Source organism: Rhinolophus ferrumequinum, chromosome 16, assembly GCF_004115265.2.
Source record: "Rhinolophus ferrumequinum isolate MPI-CBG mRhiFer1 chromosome 16, mRhiFer1_v1.p, whole genome shotgun sequence".
Classification (NCBI taxonomy): domain Eukaryota; kingdom Metazoa; phylum Chordata; class Mammalia; order Chiroptera; family Rhinolophidae; genus Rhinolophus; species Rhinolophus ferrumequinum.
Window position 1 is genome coordinate 64,970,307 of NC_046299.1, and position 25,840 is coordinate 64,996,146.

General features: G+C 51.9%; 1 protein-coding gene across 1 annotated transcript in view; it reads right to left on the minus strand.

Moving 5' to 3' along the window:
* Positions 1–630: 630 nt before the first annotated feature.
* The window catches only part of ALOX5 (arachidonate 5-lipoxygenase), a 48,474-nt gene continuing 23,264 nt past the window's right edge, over positions 631–25,840 (minus strand). The window contains exons 4-14 of the mRNA XM_033131325.1: positions 24,611–24,733; positions 17,406–17,512; positions 16,743–16,915; positions 13,361–13,507; positions 6,279–6,482; positions 5,496–5,582; positions 3,774–3,952; positions 3,421–3,542; positions 2,963–3,063; positions 2,436–2,606; positions 631–1,308 (exon numbers count right to left, since the gene is read on the minus strand). Of these exons, the coding sequence (XP_032987216.1) occupies positions 1,129–1,308; positions 2,436–2,606; positions 2,963–3,063; positions 3,421–3,542; positions 3,774–3,952; positions 5,496–5,582; positions 6,279–6,482; positions 13,361–13,507; positions 16,743–16,915; positions 17,406–17,512; positions 24,611–24,733 (1,594 nt within the window). The 3' untranslated portion in view covers positions 631–1,128. The remainder of the gene's footprint in view (positions 1,309–2,435; positions 2,607–2,962; positions 3,064–3,420; positions 3,543–3,773; positions 3,953–5,495; positions 5,583–6,278; positions 6,483–13,360; positions 13,508–16,742; positions 16,916–17,405; positions 17,513–24,610; positions 24,734–25,840) is intronic.

Below are 25,840 nucleotides of genomic sequence, written 5' to 3' on the forward strand. Positions count from 1 at the left end.
GACTCAATTCTGAAGCTGGGGGTTGTGGATTGGGTATGTGTGTAGGAGACAACAGATAGCCGTGCCCAAGCTTAGCTTCTTGGACCTGGGGAAAGAAAATGCATATTTTAAGCCAAGTTGAGGCCTCTGCTATAGAAGAAAACAGCCCCCAGCTCCTGAGACAATTCCTGGAATCTGTCAGTTAGGTGCCCTGCCAGGAGAGAGCAGCATGCTGGAGCCTTATGCCAGCCCTGGGCCAGTCCTGGGGCACAGGTATATGTCCAATGGTTTCCCTGGTCCAGTGGCTGCAGGGACCACGTGGCAGGACAACAGAGGTTTGGACAAAGCCCAGGGAGAAAAATGAGCTCTATCTGCAATCAAGGAGGCCTCCCCTGATGAGATGACATTTGCAATGTGTTCTGAAGAAATAGTAGGAGCTTTCTGGACAAAGAAAGAAAAGCACCTTCTGTCCAGGCTGGGGTGTGTGTGTGGGGAGGGCGGGGGAAGAGTAGCTTTTGCCTAGACGGAATCATGATTATGGCAGTTTGCTTTTTTGTGGGAAGGGGGGATATGAGCTGTTCGAGTTGGTTGGACAGCAGCATGTGGAAGGAGACTTGTTTTAAATGAACTTTATGACAAGTAATTCTTCAATAAGAATTTATTTTGGCATCTGCTATATGTAAGAAATTGAACTAAGCATAAATAGAACAGAAAATAATCATTCCATGTCTCCAATAAGAAGGCACATCTATCGGTTATCCTGATTTACCGTTGCCCCCTGGTGTGGAAATTCGAGCTGGGCAGAGGACAGGAAGCTACAGTACCCTGCTCTGTGCAGGAGGGGTCCCTGCAGTGTCTACACTTTGATCAAAGTATGGGATTCACTAAAGACTAAGGAATAAAACACGAAGCTTCACTATTACGAATGGCCCAACCTGGGACAGGTCCAACCTGGGACAGCCAGTCAGCCTGGGGCCTCGGGGCAGAATTCCCAGGAATCCTGGGAGGCCCGGGGACAGCAAGCTGCTGGCAGCCTGCCTTGTGGCCGCCCTGTGAGCCCCTCCCTCAGGGAAGGCTGGAGTCTGGGTGCCGAGCAAAGCCCTGAGCAGTGGCCATCCTGGAGGGAGGGAGGCAGGCTCAGGCAGCCACTCATATGGCCACGCTGTTGGGAATCCGGTCTGGGGACAAGTAGTAATATGGCAGCTTCTTGTTCTTGTTGCGCTCAGCTATCACGCTGACGATGGTGTCGAGGTTCTTGCGGAATCGGGCCATGGCCTCCTTCACAGGCTTCTCGATGAAATGCTCTTCTGGGTACATGCCCAGGAACAGCTGAGGAACCGGACACAGACAGAGAGATGGACAGGTTAATCAGCAGTGGGGCGAGGGTAACTGACAGGCCTGGTCCCACCCATAGAGCTCATCCCTTGGGAGTCACCTCTGCTGCCTGCCCAGAGTGCCCTGAGAATGCAAAAGCCACACCTAACCTGGCTTTCCCTAAGGAAGTTTCTGGAGCCGGAGGGGGCTTACAGATAAAGGGGAGGGATAACTGCCCCGCTGTTGGGTGGCCACAAGGACACGTACTAGTACAGGAGAATGGAGGCCGGTGGCCCCAGCTGGTGGGCGTGTGGCTGTGGGGTCCTGGGCCTGTCCTGTCCAGCACTCCTGCCCTCCCATTGGGCTCCAGGCAGCAGGGCCACAGGGGCCACCACTGGCCTCTCGCCCTGCGGAGGTGGTGTGCTCATAGACACACTCAGAGAGATATCTGCAAATTAAAACTAGACACACTGAAAAAAACCAAAACTACTGGATTGTTAAAACTGGAAAGTTTCACATCCAGGGCTGCAAAGGGTGGGAGACACATCATATGCTATTATTGATGGGATTTTGGATTTAGTCTGTGAAGGGCGGTTCAGTCGCAACATTCTTTGACCAAGAAATCCCTCTACAAGGAGTATATCCTCTGGTCCTGTTGAACTTGTGTGCAAAGACACATGTGCAAAGATGTTAGTGAGAGACAAGCGTGTTAACAAAGGCCCTGAGCAACTGCAGCGTCCCGGAGCCTGGGCTGGTGCAGTCATTCTGTGCAGCCCTGAGCTGGCGCTGTGGGGCACGTCCACTGAGATGCCCAGCTTTGGGATTAGGTTAAACAAGGGGTGTCTAGAAGGATCCCCAGGACAGTCTTAGAAGCCCACATGAGAAAGCTTTGTTGGGTTGCTGGGTGTGCCCTTGTGGGGAACATTACCAGAGGAGCAGAGTCCCCAGTGCTTTCCTGCCCCAGGCACCTGGAGTGCTCTCACGGCTCAGGCCTGAGGACCTGGTGGGCCTCTCCAGCCCTGGGAGTCAGGATTCCCGGAGGACAGATGTCCACCCTGGGCCCTGAGTCACAAAACCCTGAGGTGGAGGAATGGGTTACACCGGGGGTGACCTGCCCGCCAGAAGGGGAACAATGGCCTCACCTCATTTTCCTGGAACTGGCTTAGTGCCCACACTGCTCCCAGATGCCAGCAGGAGCGGCCGCGGTCTGGCAGCGTGTCCACGATCTGCTCGATGGTGACCACACCCTTGGCCGTAGGCGGTGGGGCCCGCATGGTTGGGGGAGCATTGGGGATCCAGGAGCACCAGTCATACTGAAGGGAGAGCAGGGACACACAATCCAGCCGCCGCCCACCTGCACCCCCGTCTCGCCCCTGTGCGTACTCCCGCCACAGCAGGACCCCAGGCAGTCCGGCTGCAGCCCCCTTGCCACGTTGGTCCCTCCACTGAGTGGGCAGAATCCACGATCACTCAGTTCAGGTCCTAAAGCTGCCTGAGGTCTGCCTGGCTCCCTTCACGCCCCCGCCCGCCCCCCGCCACTCCCGTACCCCCACCCTCCAGATGGCTGGAAGACTAGGAAGTAGAGCAGCCCCTCCCACAGGTCTGTAGGAATGAAGGGCAAGGTGATCTTGGTGATTTCCCACTCACGGCTCGCCCTGCCCTTGCCCACCTGGCCAAAGTTCACTGCTGCATGCTGGGCTGAGGCCGTGAAGATCACTACCGTCAGGTACTCAGACAGCTTGTCCCTGGTCTTGATGGACTTGGGGAAGCCTAAGGGCCAGTGAGGGACAAGCTAAGGCCCGGCCTCCTGGAAGGGGCCCCCGCCCACAGCGGCAGCCCCCTCCAACCCCCCGGATGATCCCACGCCAGTGCTGTGAGGCCCAGCATGGATAAGACACCCTGGTGGGGACAGCGGCTTGGTCCAGTGTCCTGATGTTTCTGACCTGGGCTCTCAGGGCTGTAGAAAGCCCCTAAAATGTCCCCACGAGGCTTACTGGTGGCCCAGAGTCCCTTGGGCCTACCCCCAGCACCCAGGTGCTAAGGTGAAGGCCACAAGCCAGTGTAGCCCAGGGAAAGTCAGGTGCTGGGAAGAGCGGGACAGCAGACTGCGGGAGGGGCCGGCCCCACCTGAGGCCTTCTTGCCACGCATGCCGTACACGTAGACGTCGTTCACGAAGTCCTGCAGCTCCGGGTCGTCTGCCACCACCTGGTCACTCTCATAGTAGATGCCCACCACGTCAGCCGTGAACCTGACTCAGGAGGAGGGGCCCAGCCAGGAGTTACTGACCCAGCCAGGTCTGCAGAGCTGTGCCTCCCAGCCCCTGGCAGGGCCCCGCAATGCCTGCCACTGACTCCTAACGCCCAGGTCACTGAGGCCACCCTGCCCGGTCCCTGCTCCCCCATCGGGGCCCACATGCACTCCTCCGGCAGGACCTCTGCTCCCGCCACGTGGGGCACCCCACAGCCCCGCTCACACTCACGTCCTGATTGCCTCCCACACCAGGAGCCCGTCGTCCCGGTAGAAGTAGTAGGGGATGTCCTGGGTGCTGTCCATGCCCCGGGCCTTGATGGCCTCCGGAAAGCACAGGGAGGCATAGGTCAGGTCCTGCATGGCCCTCTGCACCATCTGCACGTGCCCACCGCCCCCTGTGGCGTTGGCCTTGAGTGGCAGTGGAGAGAGAACACTGTGAGCTGAGGCCCCTTCCCTCTCTCCAGCTTCCGGCCCCAGGGCTCGCCAGGAGAAAGTGTGATTGGTGGTGCAGTGGCCAGGGATGCAGGGGGTCCAAGCCATGTCCTGGGAGAATGCCAGGGCAGCCCAGTGAGGTTAACGGAGGAGCCTCTGCCTGGTCTAATGCAAGGGGCTGAGGTGGACAGATAGGTGCAGAGACTGGGGGCAGCTGCAGAGGGAGTGGCGAGCTCACCCTGGGGAGGGAGGCGGGGTCAGCTGGCTGCATGGGGCCTGGGTGGCTGCAGCCTGGCACCTGCTCTGGTTCTGAGCACAGACTGCCCAGAGTCTGAGCACTGCTCTCAGTGACCCATCTTTGGGTGAAAGAAAGGGGCAGATACCAACCCCCAGGACCCACACAGCTCTGAGGGTTTGTGTGCTTAGGTGAGGGCTGGGGAGATGCACAGGGAGGGCCCTGGTACTCCCCCCGCGGCCGAAACACAGGCCCACATGCTTGCCAGCAAGCACACACAATGGGGGCTGAGCTGTCAGGCCACCGAGTCCTCTAAGGAGGACTAGGGTGCAGGGTGCCAGACATGGGTCCCCTAGGGCCATCTGAGCCAAGCGGGACCCATCAGAGCTGCTCCCTGGTACTGCCTCTTTGGATGGGAGGTGATGGTCACTGCATGGGCACACGAGCCTGGAGCTCGTGGGGCTGGGGTTCCGCTCCCCGTCTGCGGGGAGAATGAGGCCATCAGAGTTTAAAGAGAGAAGTGTAAGCCAGTGTGCTTGGACCCTGAGGACACTGAGTCACTGGGCCCAGTGTGCTCTGATGTCCCCTCACCCCTGTGTATCCAGATATATGAGACAGTACATTTCCTTCCTGGCTTCGCTGGTTTGAGTTGGATTTTGTCTTTTGTAACCCAAACAGTGGCTCAACCTTAGTGATCATCTGGCTGCTCACTAATGGGGGACAGGAGAGGAGGGAAGTCAGGGGCCAGGGCTCAGGGCTGCCAGGAGGGTCTTGGTAAGGCTACAGGGAGTCAAAATGGAGTGGGGTGCTGCCTGAGAGGATGTGACAAATAGTAGGGACTGAGCCCCACTGAGGAGAGTGGGTTGGGAGCCCTGATGGCCTGGAACGGAAGACAGTGGGGGCTGTGCTCAGAGTGATGGGGGCAGAGTGGGAAGGGACACCCAGGTCCCTCGTGTATGAGGTGAGGAGTGGGTGCCGGGAGGCAGCCACACGCTAGAGAATGGGAGACAGGAGGAGTGGGACAGGTGACAGGGAGCGGACATGATGAGGAAGAGCTGGTGGTGACAGCAGGCAGTGCACTCAGCAGACGAGAGCTGGCTCAGTGGCCGGGGAAGGGGCCAGCGAGTGGCTACAAACTGGGAGGCTTCTGTCCGCATGCTGTGCCACCAGCCGCGAGCCTCCAGCTTTCCCAGGCCTCCAGCCACGAGGTGCCTCAGGGCCTGGTCTCCTGAGAGGGCATCTGGGCCTGAGCTGGGGTGCAGATTTTGAGAAGCAGGCACCCACCTTGTCAAAGAGGCCAAACTCGCAGATGAGCTGCTCTCGGGCCTTGGTGTTGATGGCGATGGTGAAGCGCACGTGAGCGACCAGGAGCTGGGGAGGAGCCAGGGACACGTCAGGGAGCCCAGCCCCTTGGCGCCATCAGCCCACGGTGCACAGTGAAGCTAGGGCTCAGGGAGGAAGGACAGGCTGGCATGCTGTCTTCACTGCTGGTAGCTGCCAGAGGCCTGGGGGTGCAGCTTTGATGCTCAGCAATAATGATAATGATCAGAACGGTAATAGTCAATGCTGACAGAACTTAGCTGTGTGCCAGGCACTGTTTCAAGCTCTCTGAACTTGTTAACTATTTTAATCCTCACAGTAATCCTACGAGACAGGTGTACTATCTGATCTCTGTTTTACAGATGGGGAAACTGAGGCACATAGAGATTATTTTTAGCCTGCAGTCATCCTAGCGGTCGGTGCCTAGAGGATTTGGGAAGAGAGAAGGGCAGGGATAGTGGGGGCTGCCGCCTGGGCTCAGACAAGGGTCACGCTGAACTCATTTGCCTCTTCAAACTCTGTCCTCCCCCCTTGGGCCACCAGGGTCTGTGTCAGGCCCAAGCCCCGTGTCCTTGGGAGCCAGCGGGCTTTCAGCAGGCATTACTGCCCCTGAATGTCTCTCCAGGGATCCCTATGCCCTGGCCATTGCCAGCCACAGCCCTGTGGGAGGTCAGTGCCCCTCCCTCCCACCTGTCCCCTCCACGTCCAGATGCCCTCCCCAACTGGTGAGGCAGGAGCTTACTGCACCTTGAAAATGGGGTGCACGGCAGGCAGCTGGCGGTACATGGCGATGCCAAAAACTTCAGACACCAGGTGTGTGCGCAGAAGGTGGGTGACAGTCTGGTGGACGTGAAAGTCACTGGAGCGCACCCAGATTTTGGCCAGGAGCCAGTCATATTTTGCATCCGAAGGGAGAAAAATGGGGTTCTCTTCTCCTGGGACTTGATTGAGCTGACACATAGGAGAAAGAAAAGAAAATACACTGCGATCTTTCGCTCCAGACTATAGGAACCTGATCTCAGGATATTCCAGAAGAATCCAACTTTCTCAAACAGTGACTTTTGAATCATGGGAGAATCCTGGAGGAAGACAGAGGGTGCAGTGTTCGTGTTTCCCCTCGAGTCACATCGCTGACTACCTGTGGGACCCTGGACAGCTTACGGAGCCTTCCTGAGCTCCGCTGTCCCCATAGGAATAAGGGGACAGTATGTACTTACCCCACAGAGCTCTTATGGGAATGAGTATGAGGGCAGGAAGGCAGCAGCAGGGAGTGAGCAGGGCAGGTGAGCAGGGACCCTGCTGTGGCCCCCAACACCCTCTTGTCCCACTACCCACTAGCTCCCTCCTGCTTGCTTCTGGCTGCCTTTTGGTCTCTAGCATTTTTTCTTCCTCTGCTCTTTCCTTTAAATGCTCTACCTCAGTGCTCCTGACCAGCACCCCCAGGTCCCAGGCTCTAGGGCCCTCAAGATGCAGTGTCCCAGGTGACCACCCCTTGAGCCCAGACCTGAGGCCAGGTGTAGAGGCTTTTCTCCCCTCTCCCGTTTCAACTCCGCACTGGGCCAAGGTGATTTTTTACTAAGATGGAAATCATGTCATTCCAATCCCTTCCTTAAAAATACTCAGTCACTTCTTAATGCCCAAAAAGAAAGCCCCCAAGCTCCGTGGTCTGGCGCTGAGGACGGACCCCCACCTGCGTCCCTCCCACCCACCGAACCCCCTGTCCCTAGATTCATCCATGCCAATAGCCACTGGCATTCATCCAACTAGCATGGTGTCAGGACCCACAGCCTGAAGTCGTGTGAGCCTGTGAGGGCGGCGCTGTCATTGCCACATCTTCAGAGGAGAACACAGCATCTTAGGGGGTGGACATTTAGGATGACAATGAATTATCCAGACCAGAGAAGCATGAAGGGGCTGCAGTCCAGCCGCAGGAGCAGGCCAGGGCTGGGGCCGGGAAGAGCTGTGTGCAAGCGGGTGGACGGGAGGTCCTTCAGAGAGACCAGGGTAGCCACAGCACAGTGACTAAGGAGGAGGGCTGCCTGAGATGGAAAGCCCGACCCCCTGGGCTCCGCGAGGTCATGCTAAGTGTTCTGGAAGGTAACTTCCCTGTGTCTCTCTTGAAAACAGCAGTGCCAATAGGAATATAATGCAAGCCACAAGTAGACTTTTAAATGTTCAGGCAGCCATAATAATGAAAGTAGAAAGAAATAGGTGAAGTATAATTTTATTTTATAATTTTATTTTACCTACTATAACTAAAATATTACCATTTCAACATGGAAATAATGTAAAATTATTGAGATATTTTGCATTCTTTTTTCTCATTTTAAGTGTTTAAAACCAGGTGAGTATTTTGCCCTTACAGCATGCCTTGGTTCGAACTAACCACAAGTGGAGTATTCTAGAACTATGGGTGGTCAGTGGCACCTGCACTGGACAGGGAAGCTCTAGACAGCCAGCTCTGTCCTGCCCACCCAGGATAGACAGTGCTGGGAGGAAGGCAGAGCAGGGCTTGGCCTTCACAATATTCTTGCTTATTTGTTTATTAATGCAGTTAGTTGTCAACCTTTAAATATCAGATAATTTCACATAAAAACTTGGATTACCAGGTTTTCTTGAAAAATTAGGTCAGAACTCTGAATAATTGTCATAGAGCAGCTCTCAGCCCCGCCCCCCCCCCATGTCGGCTCTCAGGCTCCCCACTGGCCCTGCCCCTTGCTGGTGCTTCACTCCCTTGCACTAACTGCCCAGCCCCAGGACGTCTGACCGCCTGGCCTCCCAGAGCACGTGGAAAGGCGGGCTCGCTCTGGGAGATGCTCTGAGTGGAGCAGTCCCTGCTGTGTGCTGGGGCTCCACTCGTGCTCGCCGTCCTAACCATGGCCCTGCAATGCGGGTGTCCCTGCCATCTCCACTTTGCAGAGGACACCTGAGGCTCAGAGTGGGAAGCACCTCTCCTAAGCTGAACAGGGATGGGACCCAGTGCCCTGCCCTCCCCTTTCTCTCCTCCCTCACTGCCTAGTTCAGACCCTCACTGCCTTTCTCCCTTGAACCCTTATCGAGCCTCACAGACCACCCTGATTTGGGGGTGCCCCTCCTGACATCTGTCCTTTCCATCCTCCCCACTTCTGTCTAGGCTCTTAGTGACACTGTGGGACTCCAGAATGCGCCCTGAGTGGCTTGGTGTTTGGTTTTTGAAATTTGTTTTTTGGGTAAGAAAGTAGATTTTCGTTTCTGATTAGAAAATAATATATACTTATTCTAAAAAATTTGTAGTTATAACAGAAGATCATAAGAAAGAAAACATGATCTACCTTATTTGCATATGTGCATATTTATCTTTTCAATTTTCCATAAATTGAACACTATCATAATGAAAGTCTGTCTCTTTCTGTTGCTCACCTGGGCCCCAACCAGGCCACCAGTATTCTTGACCTGGTGACCCTGTGTCCTGCACCTCCGCACACCCACAGGAGTCTGTGCTCACATCTGAAGTGTGCTGCTTCCTTGCATTCAGTTTACATAGAGGAGATCGTATAATCTCTACCTTGCGTCTTTTCCGATTTGTTAACTCACTGTGGAAATCCCTCCTTGTCAGCTGGGAGAGATCTAAGTCATTCGTTTTAATGGTGGTAAGACATTTCACAGCCTGGACATAATAAGTTTCATCCAGTCAATCCTCTGCTACCTTCAGATTACCTTCAGGGTTGTTTGTTTCCCCACCACAGACCACAGTCTCTCACATGGCTCCCTCGTATTAGTGCTTTCATTTCTGCTGATTGGGCACTAGAGAGCGCCTGCTGCGCCGTGGGGAAAGCCTACTTCTGTCTGACAGGCAGTGCCCACTGCTTGGCTCCTTCAGAGGGGACGCTGCCTGTCAGAACACTTAAATGGTCTAGTCATGGTTCAGAGGCCCTGAGTGTCCTTCCGATTGCCCTGTCCATGCCAGCCCTGCCTCCAGGACCCTCTGACCACCCACTGCAATCCAGAACTTCAAGAGGCACACCTGGTATGGCAGGTGCTGCAGGACCCGCTGAGTTGCAGGCCCAGGTACTAACTGCAATCTCCCCAGGCCCACTTATTGCAGAGTGAACCATCCCCCGGCTGCAACCCAGGCCTGATGTAGAGACCCAACCTCACTAGAGCTTGGTGCTACAACTTTTTTTTCCCCAATCGGATGGGGCAGAAGTGAGATCTTATTTTAATTTTAATTTGCATTTCCCTAACTAATAGTGAGTTCAAGAATTTTTCCATATATGGATTGTCCATTTACGTTTCCTCTTCAAGCAACTTCCTATTTTTACTCTGCCCACTTTTCTATTGGGATATGTCTTTTCTTTATCAATTTAAAGGAGCTATTTGTGTTATAGATATTCATCCTTTATCTGTCACTGTGTAGCACTTATTTTCCCCACTCTATTATTTGCCCTTTGGCTTTGTTAATGGTATATTTTACTATTCAACTTTTAAAACATCACATAATCAAATATGCCTACCTTTTCCTTTATAATGTTTTGGCTTTCTGTTTTTACTTTAAAAAGTTTCCTGATATGTTATACAATATTCTCCTAAATCCTCTTTTACTTTTTTACATGTTAATCTTCAATTCATCTGGAATTTATTTTTTAAAATAGTGTGACATACAGGCCTAATTTTTCCCGTTTGCAAAGGCAGTTGTGATAACAGCACAGAAATACCATCCCTTTTTACTCAGTTGAAAACCACCCTTGTCATACAATAAATTCTTATTTCTGGGGGTCTACCTCTGGACTCTTTATCTATATACTGTCTACCCAGTCTGTCTGTTCTCATGCATAGCCTCTGCTTTGAACAGTGACATATGGTATTCCTTAATATCCAGCAAGGAAAATCCTCCCTGTTTTGCTTTGTTGTTGTTTTCCAAAAGCATTTTGGTTATCTTTGAGCATTTCTTTTTTCATATGAATCTTTAAATTCTTTTATTCAGTTTTCTCACTTTCCTATCCTCCCTCCACATACAAAACAAAGAGAGAAAACCTGATTAGAAATTTAATTGGAAGTGCATTAGGTTTATATGATAAAATTTAGTAGAACTAGCATTTTTATAACAAAGTTTTCTTGTTCACTATGAAAGCACATGTTATGATTTCGTTTTGCATCCTTTAAAATGATTTTATACTTTTCTTTATATGGGTATTATATTTTATATAATTAGTATGGAGAAAAGCTAATGGTGTTTTTGAAAAGCATATTTATTGACACCTTGCTAAATTAATTTATTAATTCCAGTAGCTTTTTAAAAAATTAGAGTCTTAGGTTTTCTAGCTCCACCATCATAGTGTTACCGAAGCATACTCTTTGCTGTTTTCTTTTACATGTTTATTATTTTATTTTCTTATCACATCTAGTACTATGCTGAATAACAATGGTGATGTCAACATTCTTATTTATGATTTAGTGGAAATGGCCATAGGATTGCCATTTTTGAATGATATTTCCTGTCTTTATTATACGTAAGTAGATTCCCTCTATGATTATTTTAATTTTTACTAGTTGTGGCTACTAAATGTTATTAAATTCCCTTTCACTTTCCATGGATACAACCAGAAGATTTCTTCCTTATTGGTGTAGTGAGTCATGCTGACAGTTTGCGTGATACTGACACATCTGGAAAAAACTCTACTTGGTTATGATATTAGTCATTAATTACACTGCTGCATTTACTTCGCTGATACCATATTTAGATTTCTCTTAAAGTCTACATTTGTAACTTAGAGCGGACGTGGGCTTCCTTTTGGAGCTTTCCTGCATGGGTTTTAGCACTGAAGTTATGCTAGCTTCACAGAATGAATCTTGGGGATGAAACACCTTACAGAAATGTCTGCTGTCTCCTGGCTGCCAAAAACTCAGCTGTCCATCTTATGTGGCTCCCACTAGTCAGACGTTTAAACAGTTTTCTAATCGCTTATGTGGGAATTGGCCTATGATCTACAATTTCTTCTAATTTATGTTTTGCTAGGTTTTTATCCATTTCCTCTAGTTTTTCAAATTTGTTGCCACATTATTACACTTTTTAAAAAAGCTGTCATTATGTCTTTTTTCTTATGCATAATCTTATATATTTTTGCTTTTTTTCTTTCATTGACCTCATGAGGGGGTTATTTATTTTCTTGGACCTTTTAAAGAACCAAAGTTTAGATTTATTATCCTCTGGCTTTCCTTCAACAGTTCTTTATAGTTTGCAAAGTTTCCAGTTTTCACAAGAGGGAAGAGATTCAGGAACATTCTGTGACTTGCCCAAAGTCCCACAGCCTGTTACAAGTGGCAGAGCTGGGACTTAAGCCAGGTCCCAGACGCCAGGCCACTCCAAGAGGTCTCAGAGGACAGACTGCTTCAGAGGCACGTGCCAGTGGTAAAGGGCCCCCCAACGTGGGTCTCCTAGCTGCTGACTTTGCTTACATCACCTATTCCTTTTAGCGTTGGCTTCAGTTTCTTAAGCATAGGGCTTGTCTCTGATAACAGGCTGGAAGTCCTCAGGAGGAGACGAGACACGCCCCAGAGACTGGGTGACTGCGGGGGACATGGACTCTGGAGTCAGACAGCCCAGCATGAGTCCAGCTCTGCTGCTGACGGTGTGCACTTGTGCCTCAGTTTCTCCATCTGAGGAAAACAATCCCTAGCAGTAGTGACCGCCTACTTTGCAGGGTTGTAGTGACGTTACATGAATAAACGCAGGTCCTGACTTGAAACCCTGATGGCCGAATGTTTCAGAAATCAATGATTTTCAAGATTTTAGCTGTGTGTATACTTCATTATGTGACACCTCTCTCTCCTGCCCTGGATCTGGGGCAACATACTATTTTACAATCAAACATTTTAGTATTTCTGCAGGGACACACATGCATTTCATATTGAATGGGACAAAGCCTTTTATAGTCTTACCTGTTGGTTCAGAGCGGGTTTTGCTGCCCATAAATTTGCTACCAATTTGTGAAGCAGTATTAGAATGTTTCAGATTTCAGAACTGAGGGTAAGGGTCTAGGACTCTGCAGGCTAACACTTAGGATAGTCTTGGCATGTGGTTGGCATCTGGCAACCGGCTGCTACGATGTCCATAGCACCCATGCTGGCTTCACGGTGGGCTAAAAGTACTGTTTGCTGAATGCCTGTCTGCCTGTCCCCCACGAGGCCCCTGTGCAGACCGCCCCATGGACCAACAGCTACTCCTGTCCTGCTGTCTGCATACCAGCTCCCTCAGTATCGCAGCTTCCTGGTGCTCTGAGGAAGAAGAGAGCGGCCAGGACAGTGGACAGTTGAAATTCTGCCTACACCTGCATCCCCCCAGACTGCTCCCCTCTTTCCTTCTCTGCTGTCCCTGGCGGAAACAAGAACCTGTGGGTACTCGAAAGTAGCCTCCTAGGACTGGCACATTACCTGAGCAGCCTGCATGGTACCCCTCGGGGCTTCAGTCTCCAGCTCATCGCATAGCTTCACCTGCCTGGTCCCTGTTGGCATTTTGATTTGGGACCCCTGCTTAGGGTGCTGGGGTGGGGGGTGGAGTATGATTCCCCAGGGCAGGTGCTCTGCAGAGCACCTTGCCTTGCCAGGAATTTCTCAAGTTTATCTTGGGGAGTGGAGCCCTTTCGGACCCTGTGGACAGCCCTCCTGACGGCTGGCCAGAAGCCTTAGGTTCTGGTTTTTCCTGTCTACCTTGTAGCACCTTCAGCACCCTCCTCAGGAGGTATTGGTAGAGCTGCCTCCTCTTCCTGAGGTTTGGGTGGAGCGACCCAGGAAAACTCCTCCCTGGCTGCTGAGGGTGGCGCCACCCAGGAAGAGAACAGGCCGCAGCATACCTGGATGGCGATGGGGACCATCTTGTTGGCCAGGTTCTTGTACAGCAAGCAGATGGGCGCGGCCAGGAACTGCAGCGTGCAGGGGTCTGTTCTGTTGGCGTCGACGCCATCCAGAAGCTCAAAGTCCACGATGAAGATGTTCCCTTGCTGCAGGAGGCAAGAGGACATGTGTCCCAGTCAGTGTCAGCCAGAGACAGGCCCAGAATGCGGCCCAGAGGGAGCGACAAGCCCCTCTGCTGCTCAGAGTTTCTAAATCTTTTGTCCTCCGACTCAAAGGCTGATTCACATCAAGAGTTTTCACAGGTTGTAGAGGTTTTTCCATAAGGAGCAGAATGGCAGCGGCCAGTTTCTTTGTTGTACCTGAAATCTGCCTAAAGTTTATGAAAGATTTTGAAAGACCACTCAGAGTGACAGTTTAATAAGAACGCGGAGTTTAGATGAGATAGATGAGAGAAATCAAACAGCAAAGAGTGTTGCTGCAGGACTCCAGTTACGTGAAGTTCAAAACTGGGCAAACTCCAGTCAGAGTCAGCCTTCGGGGAGAGAGCCGGAAGGGGGCGGGTCTTCTGCGGTGGGAGGTTCTGCAGGGGGTTCAGTAAGGGGCAGGGTCTACAGAGGCAGGGGTCTCCAGGGTCCAGCTGGGTCTTCAGGTGGGAGGTGCTCTTCTGGGACGGGGAGAAACTGCAGGGGCTGGCGGTGTCTGCAGGAGTTCTGTGCTCTGCGTGCTTGTCTGAGGCTGGTGGCACAGCAGAGTGGGGCACTTGGTTTGCTAAGTTTGCTGACACTCCCGATTTCTGTAATTAGGCTCCACTACAGGACGAATGTGCCTGTGACTTGGGGTGGGGGGAGAGAGAAAATGGCCCTTTGCAGAGTCCCCTAGAGGGGGCCCCGACCTGAGCGCCCCAGGCTTCCTTTCGCACGGTTGGGGCCAGCTCAGGCCAGAACCCGCAGTTTGGGTAGAAGACAGGCAGTGCTTCTTAATCCTTTGTGTTTTAAGTGAGTGATGGAGGCAGAGGTTGGGGCCAGCTGGGGAAGGGGGTCAGATTTCCGATGTGACAAAGACTGGTCCACAAGAGCTCAGGAGAGATGCGTATCCACAACTCTGCCTGCAGAGGGCGCGCGTTGGTCACTGCCTACGCGGTTCACGAACTCCGGCTGACGGGGACCAAAGACCCGCTTGTTCAGAGCCCGGCCACCTTCTTCCTCCTTTTTGGACACGGGGGACCACGGCAGTTGTGTGACACCAGTGATGAGCTCTGAGCAGTCTGCCCGCGATGCGTGCGAGGCAGGGGTGGGACAGGGTGGGGGCCTGTTTCCTTGGCCAGCCCGGGCAGAGAGAGGGTGGGAAGAGGCTGATTCCAGAGGGCACTAGCTAGGTAGGGCCCCTCAGGACGCCTGGACAAGAAGGCGGAGACATGTGGGCCGGTGGGGCGGGACAACTGGCCTTTCGGAGAAGATGTGAGCATCACTGACTTCTGCGCAGAAGGAATGGCTGACAACAGAATCTTGAGAGGACGCGGGTTAGTTAACGTGAAGAGTGGCAGACTAAAGGGAGGCCCCGCAACCCAGGCCTGGGAACCAGGAGGCCTGGGATTGGCGCCTGCACCTGGGGCATTTCTCTGTTATCCCAAGCCACCTCCTCTCTCCGGCCTTAGTGTCATCCTGCTGGGAAGTGAGGGGCCAACCCCATTCCTCACTTCTGACATGCTAGGATTCTACTGTACACACTGGTGTCCTTGCTGTCTTGTGTCCCTGGTCTCTCCTTGGGGTCAGCGTCCTTCTCCCAGCCATAGTGACTGGTTCAGGGAATTAAGAAGTGTGCTGTAGGAGATGGGTGGTGCGTCTGTGCAAGATTCCAGTTAGTGGTGGCTATTTATTAGATGATTGCTTCATGACCAAAATCACAGCTGAGCATCTAGACCAGGGGAGTCCAAACTTTTTTCAACATTTTTCCCCAAGGGCCATATGCAGTAAAATACACAAACAGCCGGGCCACTCACTCGAGGTGAAGTACGTATTGCCTCACCTGGTTTATTTAAGTAAACTAAATATATTTTTGGAATTTGCTGCAGGCCAATTAACAATGGATTGCGGGCCACAGTGTGGACACCCCTGATCTAGACCATTGCTCAAAAGAAAGATAACCATTGTGACAAAGATGGTTACTGGGTGTGAAAAGGACCCTGAAGCAGAGGTTGTCCCCTGCCAGGGTGACTAGGTGTACAGATGGCTGCTCAGTCCCTTCCATTTCTAGGATTCTCTGGCTTTTAAGGTTCTGTGGATGTCTGATTTGAAGTTTGAAACCTACAGCACTGAATCAATACATCCAGCAATTAATCAACAGAGGAAAACTGTGCTGCCTGCATGGGGGCACATGTTGTCAGCTGTCCATATAAACAGGTAGTGTCCAAGGGACTGGATAGGTCAAGGTGGGGGTGGGGGCTGGTTAGGACAGCCTGCCCTGGGGCAGGAGCCTTTCCTGGGGACTGCAGTTGGGCAGGTGGCCCTCCAGAGCCACGTGAGCAGGGTGTGGGGGCTGGGATCTGTCCACAGATCTGACATTGACCCCTCGCTTCTGGCTGGGGCCCCAAAGCAAAGTGAGCAAGCAAGATGCGGTGACTAGAAACAGCAGAAGGCCATCTAGACACCTAGGGGCAGGTGGCAGGAGGCCCAGCCATCCTGGTTCTAGTGGGAAGAGGCCATCTGATGGGAGACCAAAGGCCATTCCTAGGGCCTCAGGACACCAAGTCCCCCCAGACCCACCGTGGGGGTGTGTGAACCCTTTCTGTCTGAAGACTAACTTAGTCTTCAACTGGTGAGGGCTGACCCTGCAGGTGAGGGCCGGGCAGGGTCGGGGAGAGGGTGAGGACAGAAGCAGATGCCATCAACGTTTCTAATTAGAAAGTCAAAAGTTCCATCAGTTTTCTCTTTTGTTTTGTTGTTGTTATTGTTCTGCTGCTGGGTTGCTTCTTTCTCCAGTTTCCTCACCTTTGCAAAGTGGGTGACAATTTGATGGCCATGTGTGCACAGCATCTCTCACGATGCCTGGCCCAAAACAGAGGGAGCTCTTTGAATTATTGAGATTGATATTGAAAATATTGATATTATGCTCCTAGACCCAATCATCATTGGGAAATGCCACTATCCATTCTTCCTCTCACATTGAACGAGACAGATTTCATAAATGCCCAGGAAAGGAAGAGTCTGCTTCGCTGATGGCTGCTGACCTTGCCATCAACCTGAAGGATGGGCCAGGAGATAGTGTGGCCTGGAGGCCGGGGAGCATTGGCCAGCAGAAAGTGGTCTCCGCCCACCAGAGTGTGCCCAGCCATCTGAGTTGGGCTTCTGGCCTGGACCACCATCCTAGCCACACAGGCCTTACCTCGACCTCCTGCTCCAGGGTGAGCTGCCTCTCCAAGCTGCACTCCACCATCTCCGTGGTCACCGGGAGCTTCTCGGGCAGCTTCGTGCATCGCTGGATCAGCACGGGGTTGCAGCCGTTCAGGAACTGGTACCCGAACATGAGGTCTTCCTGCCAGTGATTCATGACCCGCTCTGTCGGGGAGAGAATGGTGGCAGCCTGAGTTCTCAGTGCAGGGAGCTCAGGCTATGCTGGCTCCCCTCTCCCAGGCAACCTATGCAATGGGAGGAAATATTCAAAAGCCTGTATCTGATAAGGGGTTAATGTGAAAAATATCCATAGAACTCCAACAACTCAATAGCAAAAAAATCTAACAACTCAATTCAAAAATAGGCAAATGACTCGAACAGACATTTCTCCAAAGGTGACATACAAATGGCTAGCAGGTATATAAAAAAAAGGTCAATGACACCATCAGGGAAATGCAAATAAAACCCACAATGAGATATCACCTCACACCTGTTAGGATGGCTATTATAAAAAAATGAAGCAAAACAAAGGACAACGAGTGAGGGTGTGGAGAAGCTGTTGGTAGGAATGCAGAACGGGCAGCTGCTATGGACACAGTGCATGGTGTGCAGGGGTGCTCCCCGCGGCACCACGAGAGCCCCAAGGCACACTCACCAGAAATAGTGTTGCTGATCTTGACGAAGATTTTCTCGAAGTCGGCGAAGTCGCTCCAGGAAGACTGGAACATGTGCATGAAGCGGTTGATGAACAGGTTCTCCATCCTGCACAGGGTGACAGGCAGCGTCACCCTGTGCGCTCCAGCCCTTCTCTCTCTGCACAGCCCCTCACATCATGCTCTCAGAGCCTCTAGATACCACGTGGGCAGCGAGGACCTGAATGCAGGGCAGCTCCTGGCGGCAGCTGATTGGCTTTGTGGAACCAGGATGGAAACTGGCACCTGTGTCTGACGCTCTTCCTACTGCACCTCCCCAATGAAAGAGATTGGCCGCCTGCCCTGAGAATCGTCTACGGCGCCTCCCATCCCTTCCATGCAAGCTTTCATCCACACGTTCATTCACTTATTTATTCTCAGTGTGAGTTTCCAGGGACAGAGTCCCCATCTCTGATGCAGCTGCCTTGCCAAGTCTCCTGGCTTTCAGAGGGATGAGGCATTCACTTGAGTTTACCCAGCATTTACTTTCTGCCTAACCCTGGCTCTGCGCTGGTGCTGAGGACACAGCTTCCGAATGCTCCTTACACAGGATAGCAAAATAACCCAGGACAGGAGCTTGATAAAGTCAAAGTGCAGGCTGCAGGCAATAAGGAATGAGATCTGAGTGGCCTGAGCAATCTCAGGGGCTTCCTGGAGGAGGTGGAGGTGGGATGGGTCTGGGAAAGGTGGAGAGGAAGGGAAGAGGCTCCCCAGGCTTCCCTACAAAACCCACGCAAGGCACAGGACAGAAATTTGGGGGTTCTGGCCAGTGCTCACCGTGACACACTCTGCTTCAGTTTCTTTCTCTGGCACACACATGTCTGAGAGTAACAAGCACTTACCTATTTCCTCCCCACTGGCAGTGCTTGCTGCCCACTCTTCCAGTATTCAGGCCTACTTAACCTGTTCTGTCTTTTGTATGTCCTGACTTGGGACCTTTGCCTGTGTGGTTCACTCTGCAATGTCCTGCGCCCCTCCTTCTTCTCTTGAGCATTTGGGGTGAGTGTATCTTGAAGGCTCACCTAATGTGCCACCCACTCCTCCTTCAATTTCAGAGAAGCTGCCCCTTCTCCAGACCACGCCAGCCCTGTGATGTTGTCTCTGCAAGTCTGATGGCAGATTACGTACAAACCCATCTGTGTGACTGCCTGCCTGCTGCCTCAGATGTCGGAGTGCAAAGGCATGTCTGTGTTGCTCAGCTCAACCCAGGCCTCCCGGCGCTAAAGGGGCTCAGGCAGCATTGCTCATTATCAGAGGGGTGGCGGATGCCTGGGGCAGGGGACAGTGCCAGAGGTGCTCCTCCAGGAGGCTCCCCTTCCTGCACCCCTCCGCCTCAAGAGTGCCACGCAGAGCCAAGCCATTCCCCAAAGAAGGAGCCCTAACTGGCAAGGCCCAGCCTCCTCCGAGGACTCTTTCCCTCCGCGGTGGGTTACCTTTGGCTGAGCGTTGTCACAGGAAGATTTGAGAGTCCCAAACTTCCTCATGTCCTCCCTGACCAGCAGAATCAAAGGACTGAACTTTGAGTGAACCTGGCTGGTGGGACAGAGGTGTCTGTCATCCCAGGGGAGCCACCTGTGAGCATGCATGAGGGCAGCAAGTCTGAGTGACCAAAGACACGCATTGCATTCAGCAGACAAGCAGGAGATGCTGGGGCCTTCCTGGCCCTGCTGCACAGGGGAAAGGCACCCAAGGCAGAACCTGACACACCCCTTGCCAGACTCCCCTTCCAGATCTGCCTCAGTTTAGCAAATGCTTCTCTCCTTTGTACTGATGATCCTGGGGCCCTAGGAACACACACTACTCAGGAGAGGGTCCTGGGGCCACAAGGCTGGTGACCTCTGTGAGTGTCTATTTCTCCTCTGTAGGTTGGACCAACCAGCTGCCCGCAGGTTACTGACATGCTGTAATGCCTGGAAGATGCTGGAATACAGCCTGGGCAGTGGGGCTGCACATAGTAGGTGCTCAGTGCCTCGGAGCTGGAGAATAGCGCTGGCGTTGTCTTCCAGCCCGTGGCTGGGATCTTCATCACTTTTATTCTAGCCCCTCGTGGGGAATGCATGCTTCTTGCGGCCTCCCCACTGGCAGGCAGGCCACCGGGGCCCGGGAATACTCCCAGCTAAGCTTCTTTCAGCCATTTACCTCCTTCTTCCCCCATCATCCATGACTCTCCTCCTCCATCTCCTTTGTTAGCTGAGTCTCTGGGGACAGAAACCTTTGTGAAGCTAGAGGAGTATATCCTGTGTCAGTCTGGGTGTGGAGAGGACTTGTTTCTGGGAGAGCAGAGGCCTTGCCTGACCCCCACTCTCCCTGAAGCCCTGAGGGTGGTCCAGCAGCAGATGCTGCCCAGGAAAGAGGTGCTGGACCTTGTGGGGAACTGGGAGTGAGTCAGAGTCCATAGCGCAGTCACTCCCTACTGGGAGGGCTCACCGTCTCTCCAGCCAGCTCTCTTTGACCTCAGAACAGGATGGGGCATGGCAGTACTTAGAGGAAGCCACAGATCCAGGAAGAAGGGGAGTTAGGAGGAAAATATTTGCATGTTCTCTAGAGGCGAAATATTTCTGCATACTTATAGACAACTGGATATAAGGGACTTTCAAAGATCTGTTATCAAAGGTACAAAGAGGAACCTGTAGCCCAGAGAGGGCACCTGGCTCATTCAAGGTCACACAGCTAGGTAACAACGTGGCCAGACAACAGTACAGCCAGGTAACGGCATAGCCAGGCAAGAACCTGCACCGAGCTGCTGGCCTGGGCTGGGAGAGGCGGGAGCTCTTACTTCCTCTACTTCCCCTGCTGCTTTCCTTCTCCTGACAGCTGCTCATTTTCCATCTCACAGTTCTGCTGTTTGGGGTGGTGGGCACAGCTTACTGAGAACTGGCTTCATTCCAGGCAGAGCAGGTGGCTCGGAAGAAACAAGTTGCCAGGCGCGATGCGGAAACCGAGCTGCCCAGTGGTGGAGGTTCAGTGGGGAAGGCCTCTTTGGTGACTTCAGCCATGAGTTTCACTTTTCTAAAGGCAGGACTGGGTTTAGTGGAGAGAGTGGTACTGCTATGGTGTGAGCTGCAGGGACTGAGGCCAGGCCCTGGGTCAGTGGATTCCATCAGGAACCTTCAGTGCGGAGAAGGCTGCCAGGCGTGGGGTGGGCGCCCTTTCCCTATCAGACCACTAGGGGGTTGGACCAGAGGGTCTTGGAGACCCCAACCCATGTGCTGGGGTTCGGACGAGAGAATCCTGTTTGGGCCTGTGAGTCTACCTGCAAGCCAAAGCCAAGGACACAGAGGGTGACTGAGGGGCTGCAGGTCCGTCCGGGGGGGTAAGGACCTGACCTGAAATCCCAGCCCCATTGCTTCCCAGCCATGCAGCCTTGGGTAAGTCCATAACCTTGCTATGCCTCAGTTTCCTCATCCTTGAAATGGGCATAATGATCATCCCTGGCTCACAGGTATGTAAAAAGAATTCAAGAAATATTAGGGACTAGTACCATCTGAAGCCTTAGGCCACCATGGTCTGAGGGGACCAGGGGTCAGACCCTAATCCAGTGTGCAGCGTAGCATTTTGCTCTCCCTCTCCCAGGGCCTCCTGCCTAATTTACTCATCCCCTTTCTTCCTCCATATCCAATTCATGGCAGAATCTTCACCTGCTGACTCCTCTTTATGCCTCTCCTCTATGTCCCCCAAAAGTTCTCACCCAGGATACTGGTGACCTCTGAGTGGCTGCACCCAAAGGGCCCTAAACACCCCTGATCTCTCTGAAGCATCTGACAACCACCCCCTTTCTTCTTGACACGAAAATGCAGAATGCTGAGCCCCCTGGACCTTGTCCCTGCTTCAGACCCCCCTGGTCCTGCCCCGCCTCCTCCCCTGGTAAAGGCTGGGCTCCTTGCCCACCTCCCTGCCTTGGCAGCCTCAGCCCCGATTCCCTCCACGTGCCCCACTTCCGGTTCTCCTGCATCACCAAGGTTCTCACGGCCCAGAATACCATCCCCTCTGCACCTCCCATCAGTGAATCTTCGAAACCCAGGTGGGGCTTCTGTCTTAGAAAGAGACGCTGTCCTGCAGCGTTACTTCCCCCCCGGCCTCCTGTTTCCCACAGTGCTCTTTCCTAAGGATTGTGATGCGCTCTCCACACTCGGTCCCCACTGGACTGTGAGCTGCTTGGAGCTGGGGCCAAGGGTCCACTTTGCATACATCTCAGGTCCCCACTCACCAGGAGCTCATTAAGCATTTGTCAGAAGAGGAGGGGCAGGCAGCCTCCTCCTCCAGGCCTGCACCCCTGGGGGTGGAGAAGGCCCAGAAGAGCTAGCAAACAGGCAGGGACAGCGCTGAGAAGGCAGCAACCTGTGGGGGGGCCTTGTTTTTTGGTTTCAGGACTGAGGCAAAAGTCCTCCTAAGTACTCAGAATGGAGATACTAGAGGGAACTCACCGTCAGTGTGCCAGATGCCACCAGGGGGACACTGCATACATGAGTTCATTTAAATCTCACGACACTTCTAGCAACTAGGTATGATCGGCCTCATTATCAGAAGGAAATTTAGGGTCAGAAAACTTAACTCTCCCAAAATGGCGTAGCTAGGGCCTCAATCAACCCCAGCTGGCCAGGCTTTAAATAAGAAACCTTTCACTTTTAAAGGGTAACTACAGATGAGTTGATAATTGTTGCCAATTTGAATAGATTTTTTTTCCCCAGGAAAGCAATGGGTAACCTGGTCCTGCGAGTGTGGTCCAAGGACTAGCAGCATCAGCATCAGCTGGGGATCGTTCTTGGAGCATAGACTCCTACCCCACTGGGACGCACTGATCAGAACCTGTGGCCTAGTTTTCCACTGATCAGAACAGTGGCCCACGTGCACAGGAGTGTCTGAGGAACGCTGTCTGCACGACGCTGTCTGGACCCAGGTTTTCTCACTGGGAAGCCGACTTCTTGTCTTCGGCTAGGATGGCATGGTGCAGCTGCCCAGTGCTCAGGACAAGCCCAGCTGCCCTGAGATGGGCCCACAAAACACAGCCACGTTAGGTGAAACCTGCAGCGTCCTTTACTAAGTTTGTGTCAATGCAGGAATCAGCATTTTCTCTTTCTGTCCCAGGGCAGGCTTAAAGCTGGTGTGGTGGAGGGGGGCCGTATGAAGAAAAGGCAGATTACTGGGACCTGAACAGTCCTGGAGCCAGCCATACTGTTGGCATTCCATAAATGCCAGCTGGGCTACACTGAAGAGCAGAGAAGGGTGCAGGAAGAGAGGAAAATGCAAGGGGGGAATCGCGAATGCACCTTTAATCCCGGTTCCCCACGGGGGCACTGAGGGACCCTCTGAGGAACCCAGAGAGCACCACCAAGTGGATTTCTTTATGTCAGCGTTTCTCAAGCTGCTACAGTCCGTTAGCAGGGGTTCTCAGTGTGGTCCCCAGACCAGCTGCATCCAAACCCCTGGACTTTGTTAGAAATGCAGATTCTCTGGCCCCCTGAATCAGACACGTGAGGGGCGGGTCCAGAAATCCAGGTTTTAACAAGCCTCCAGGGGACTGTGACCCAAGCTATAGTCTGAGAACCACTGCTGAAGAGGCTGCAGTACTTTCCAAGTTAATTTGACCCCCTTTTAGGGAAACACTACTTTGTGCTTTGTGTTAACTCATTCTATGACTAATTTTTTTCTTAGTTTCAGGTGTACAAAACAACATAGTGATTAGGAATTTATTTATCCACCTCACAGAGACATCACCCCAATAAAGTCTAGAACCAATCTGACATTGTACATGTAGTTATTACAACACTATTGACTATATTCCTTAGGCTATACTTTACATCCCTGTGACTATTTTTTAAATTATAGTTGACACTCAACATTATTTTATATTAGTTTCAGGTGTACAGCATAGAGGCTAGACATTTCATATGGTTTATGAAGTGATCCCCCCGATAAGTCTAGTACCCACCTGACACCATACACAGTTATTACAACATTATTGACTATATTCCCTGTGCTGCACTTTATATCCCCATGATTTTTTTGTGACTACTAATTTGTATTTCTTAACCCCTTCACTTTTCTCACCCAGTCCCCCAACCCCCCTCCAATGTAGCAATCATCAGTTTTTTCTCTGTACCTATGAGTCTAGGACCCATTTTTAACAAGAAACAAATGCTAGTTTCATAAATATAATTTTAAAAATTCCAGGTTTGTCTAACTTTTAGGTGGAATTTTTTCCCCTACATTTTCCCAACAAATTTGTCTTCCAGTGGGACGGAGCTCTGATTTGATAATAAAATTCAATACAAGTGAAGAGGGTTGATATACAGACATACAGGCATCAGTTAGAAGGAGACTACTTTCACAATTTCCAAGAAGATCAGGGACATTTGGGGTAGCATTTGTGAAGTTAAGGGGGAGAACCCTAGTTTCCGTGAATGCTTTGGTGATGTTGAGCCAACCTGCTTCTGAACTGGAGCGACAATAAGAGGGGGTGGGGGTAGGGGTCTTCTTCCCTTACAAACTCATGTCTTTTGAAAAACTAAAGCCAAGAGAATGAGCTTCTTCAGCTTCCCTCCTCCCTATCCCTCATCTTACCCTCTCTTGCGCATCTAGCCTCTGAGGGCCCCACCCCTCAACCACCGAGAGGGAGCACAGAACTCTGGTCTCTGCCATTTAGAAGCAGGATCCTTGGGCAAGGTATTTGACTTCCTTATTCCCCAGGTTCCTCAGCTGAAAATGGGGATAATGACCGCCTACCTCACAGATTGTTGTGAGGGACGAATGGCGACAGGGCGTGCACGCCAGGGACCAGTGAGGCACGGCGGCCATTATTAGTGCAGAGCCCTGCCGCCATCTGGGTGACAGCCTGGACGCTGTCTACCGTTGCGTTGGCCATGAAGGATTGAGATGTGTGTGCAAATGGGACATTCCAACTAAAGATCTCCATCTGGGGCTGAAACACAGCTATGTTTGGTGTCCTCCGGGCTGTAACTTTGTTTAGATACAGGATATCCTGTGATTATGCATTGGGAATCCACTCTACAGCCAAGATACAATCAAACGCATTAGGGAAGAGGTGCTTGACAGAGCCACCCCCGAACCCCAGCCCCCACCCCAGGCCCCCACAAGGAAAGGAGAGGCCCACTCCGAGCCCTGGCCACTGGAGGAGCTGCTCAGTGTCTTCGAGTTGCCATAGACTTACGCTTTGGAGTAGTTCAGAACGAAGTCCACACCTTTCTCACTATCAAACTGGATATCGCGAGGTAAGTCCCTGTGGCACTTGGCATCGATACTCAAGGGGAAGCCAGGGTTCCATTCCATCCATCTGAGCATGAAAAAGAAGAACACAACGGGGTGATGCCTCTGGGTGGGGATTCTCAGGCTGAAGGCTGACTGTGTGGTCTGAGGGTGTGCTGGCCATCTCGTCAATGCGTTACAGCTGCGTGTGTGTCCAGTGAGGTACTGGGACCCTTCCCGAGGTCGGGCGGCCACCCACTTTGCTGTTCCCTGAGCATCGCAGTGGGGGGCCTGTGGCTCCCTGATCCTGACGCTGGGCTTACAACACAGGGGTAGCGGATGGTAGGTGTGCACCAGTGTGTAAAGAGGAATTGAGAAAGGCAGTGTCAGAAGATCTCATTTATTTGAGGAGACATTCAATAGCAATGTCTCCCAATGTTCTCCCCAGCACAGAACTGCCCCGCAGGTCACCGGAGTTAGACTTGGTCAAGGCTGCCCCACCACGTCTGACCTGGACAGCCACTGTCCCACCATCTGGTCAGTGCACCGTGAACTGCGTGAGGTGGTCAGGGGAAAGGGGACAGTTGTTATGCCTGTATAGTAGGCTGCACAAGGCCGCAGGGTGTCTGAGTGAGTCCCCTGCTCCACCAGGCACAGACAGCTGCCAGTAACAGGTTTAGAGATTGTTACAATCCAAATAGCTCCCCCTAAAGGCAGGCCATACGCTCCATCCTGCCAAAATAATTAGATCCTGGTCTCCTTGAAACTTAACCTGCAGCATTGGACATTAGTATTTTGTTTTTCAAATTTTACTTTTCTTTTTGCTTATTGAAAAAACAAAATAAAACAAACTCTGTCAGTTTCTTAGCGCAAGGAGAATGATCTAGTATTTGCTTAAAAACCAAAATTTACATTCTGATATTTCAGCTTTTGCATTTATATTCTTAAATTTGATCTTTCTTCTGAGAGAAAAGTAAAACATTGAGATTTTTGGTCATTAAAATATCTGAGTACCTGCATCCTCATGTTCATTGCAGCACTATTTACAATAGCCATATATGGAAACAACGTAAGTGTCCAACAACAGACGATTCGAAAAAGAAGGTGTGGTACATGTACACAATGGACTATTACTTGACCATAAAAAAAGCATGAAATCTTACCATTTGCAACAACATGTATGAACCTACAGGGC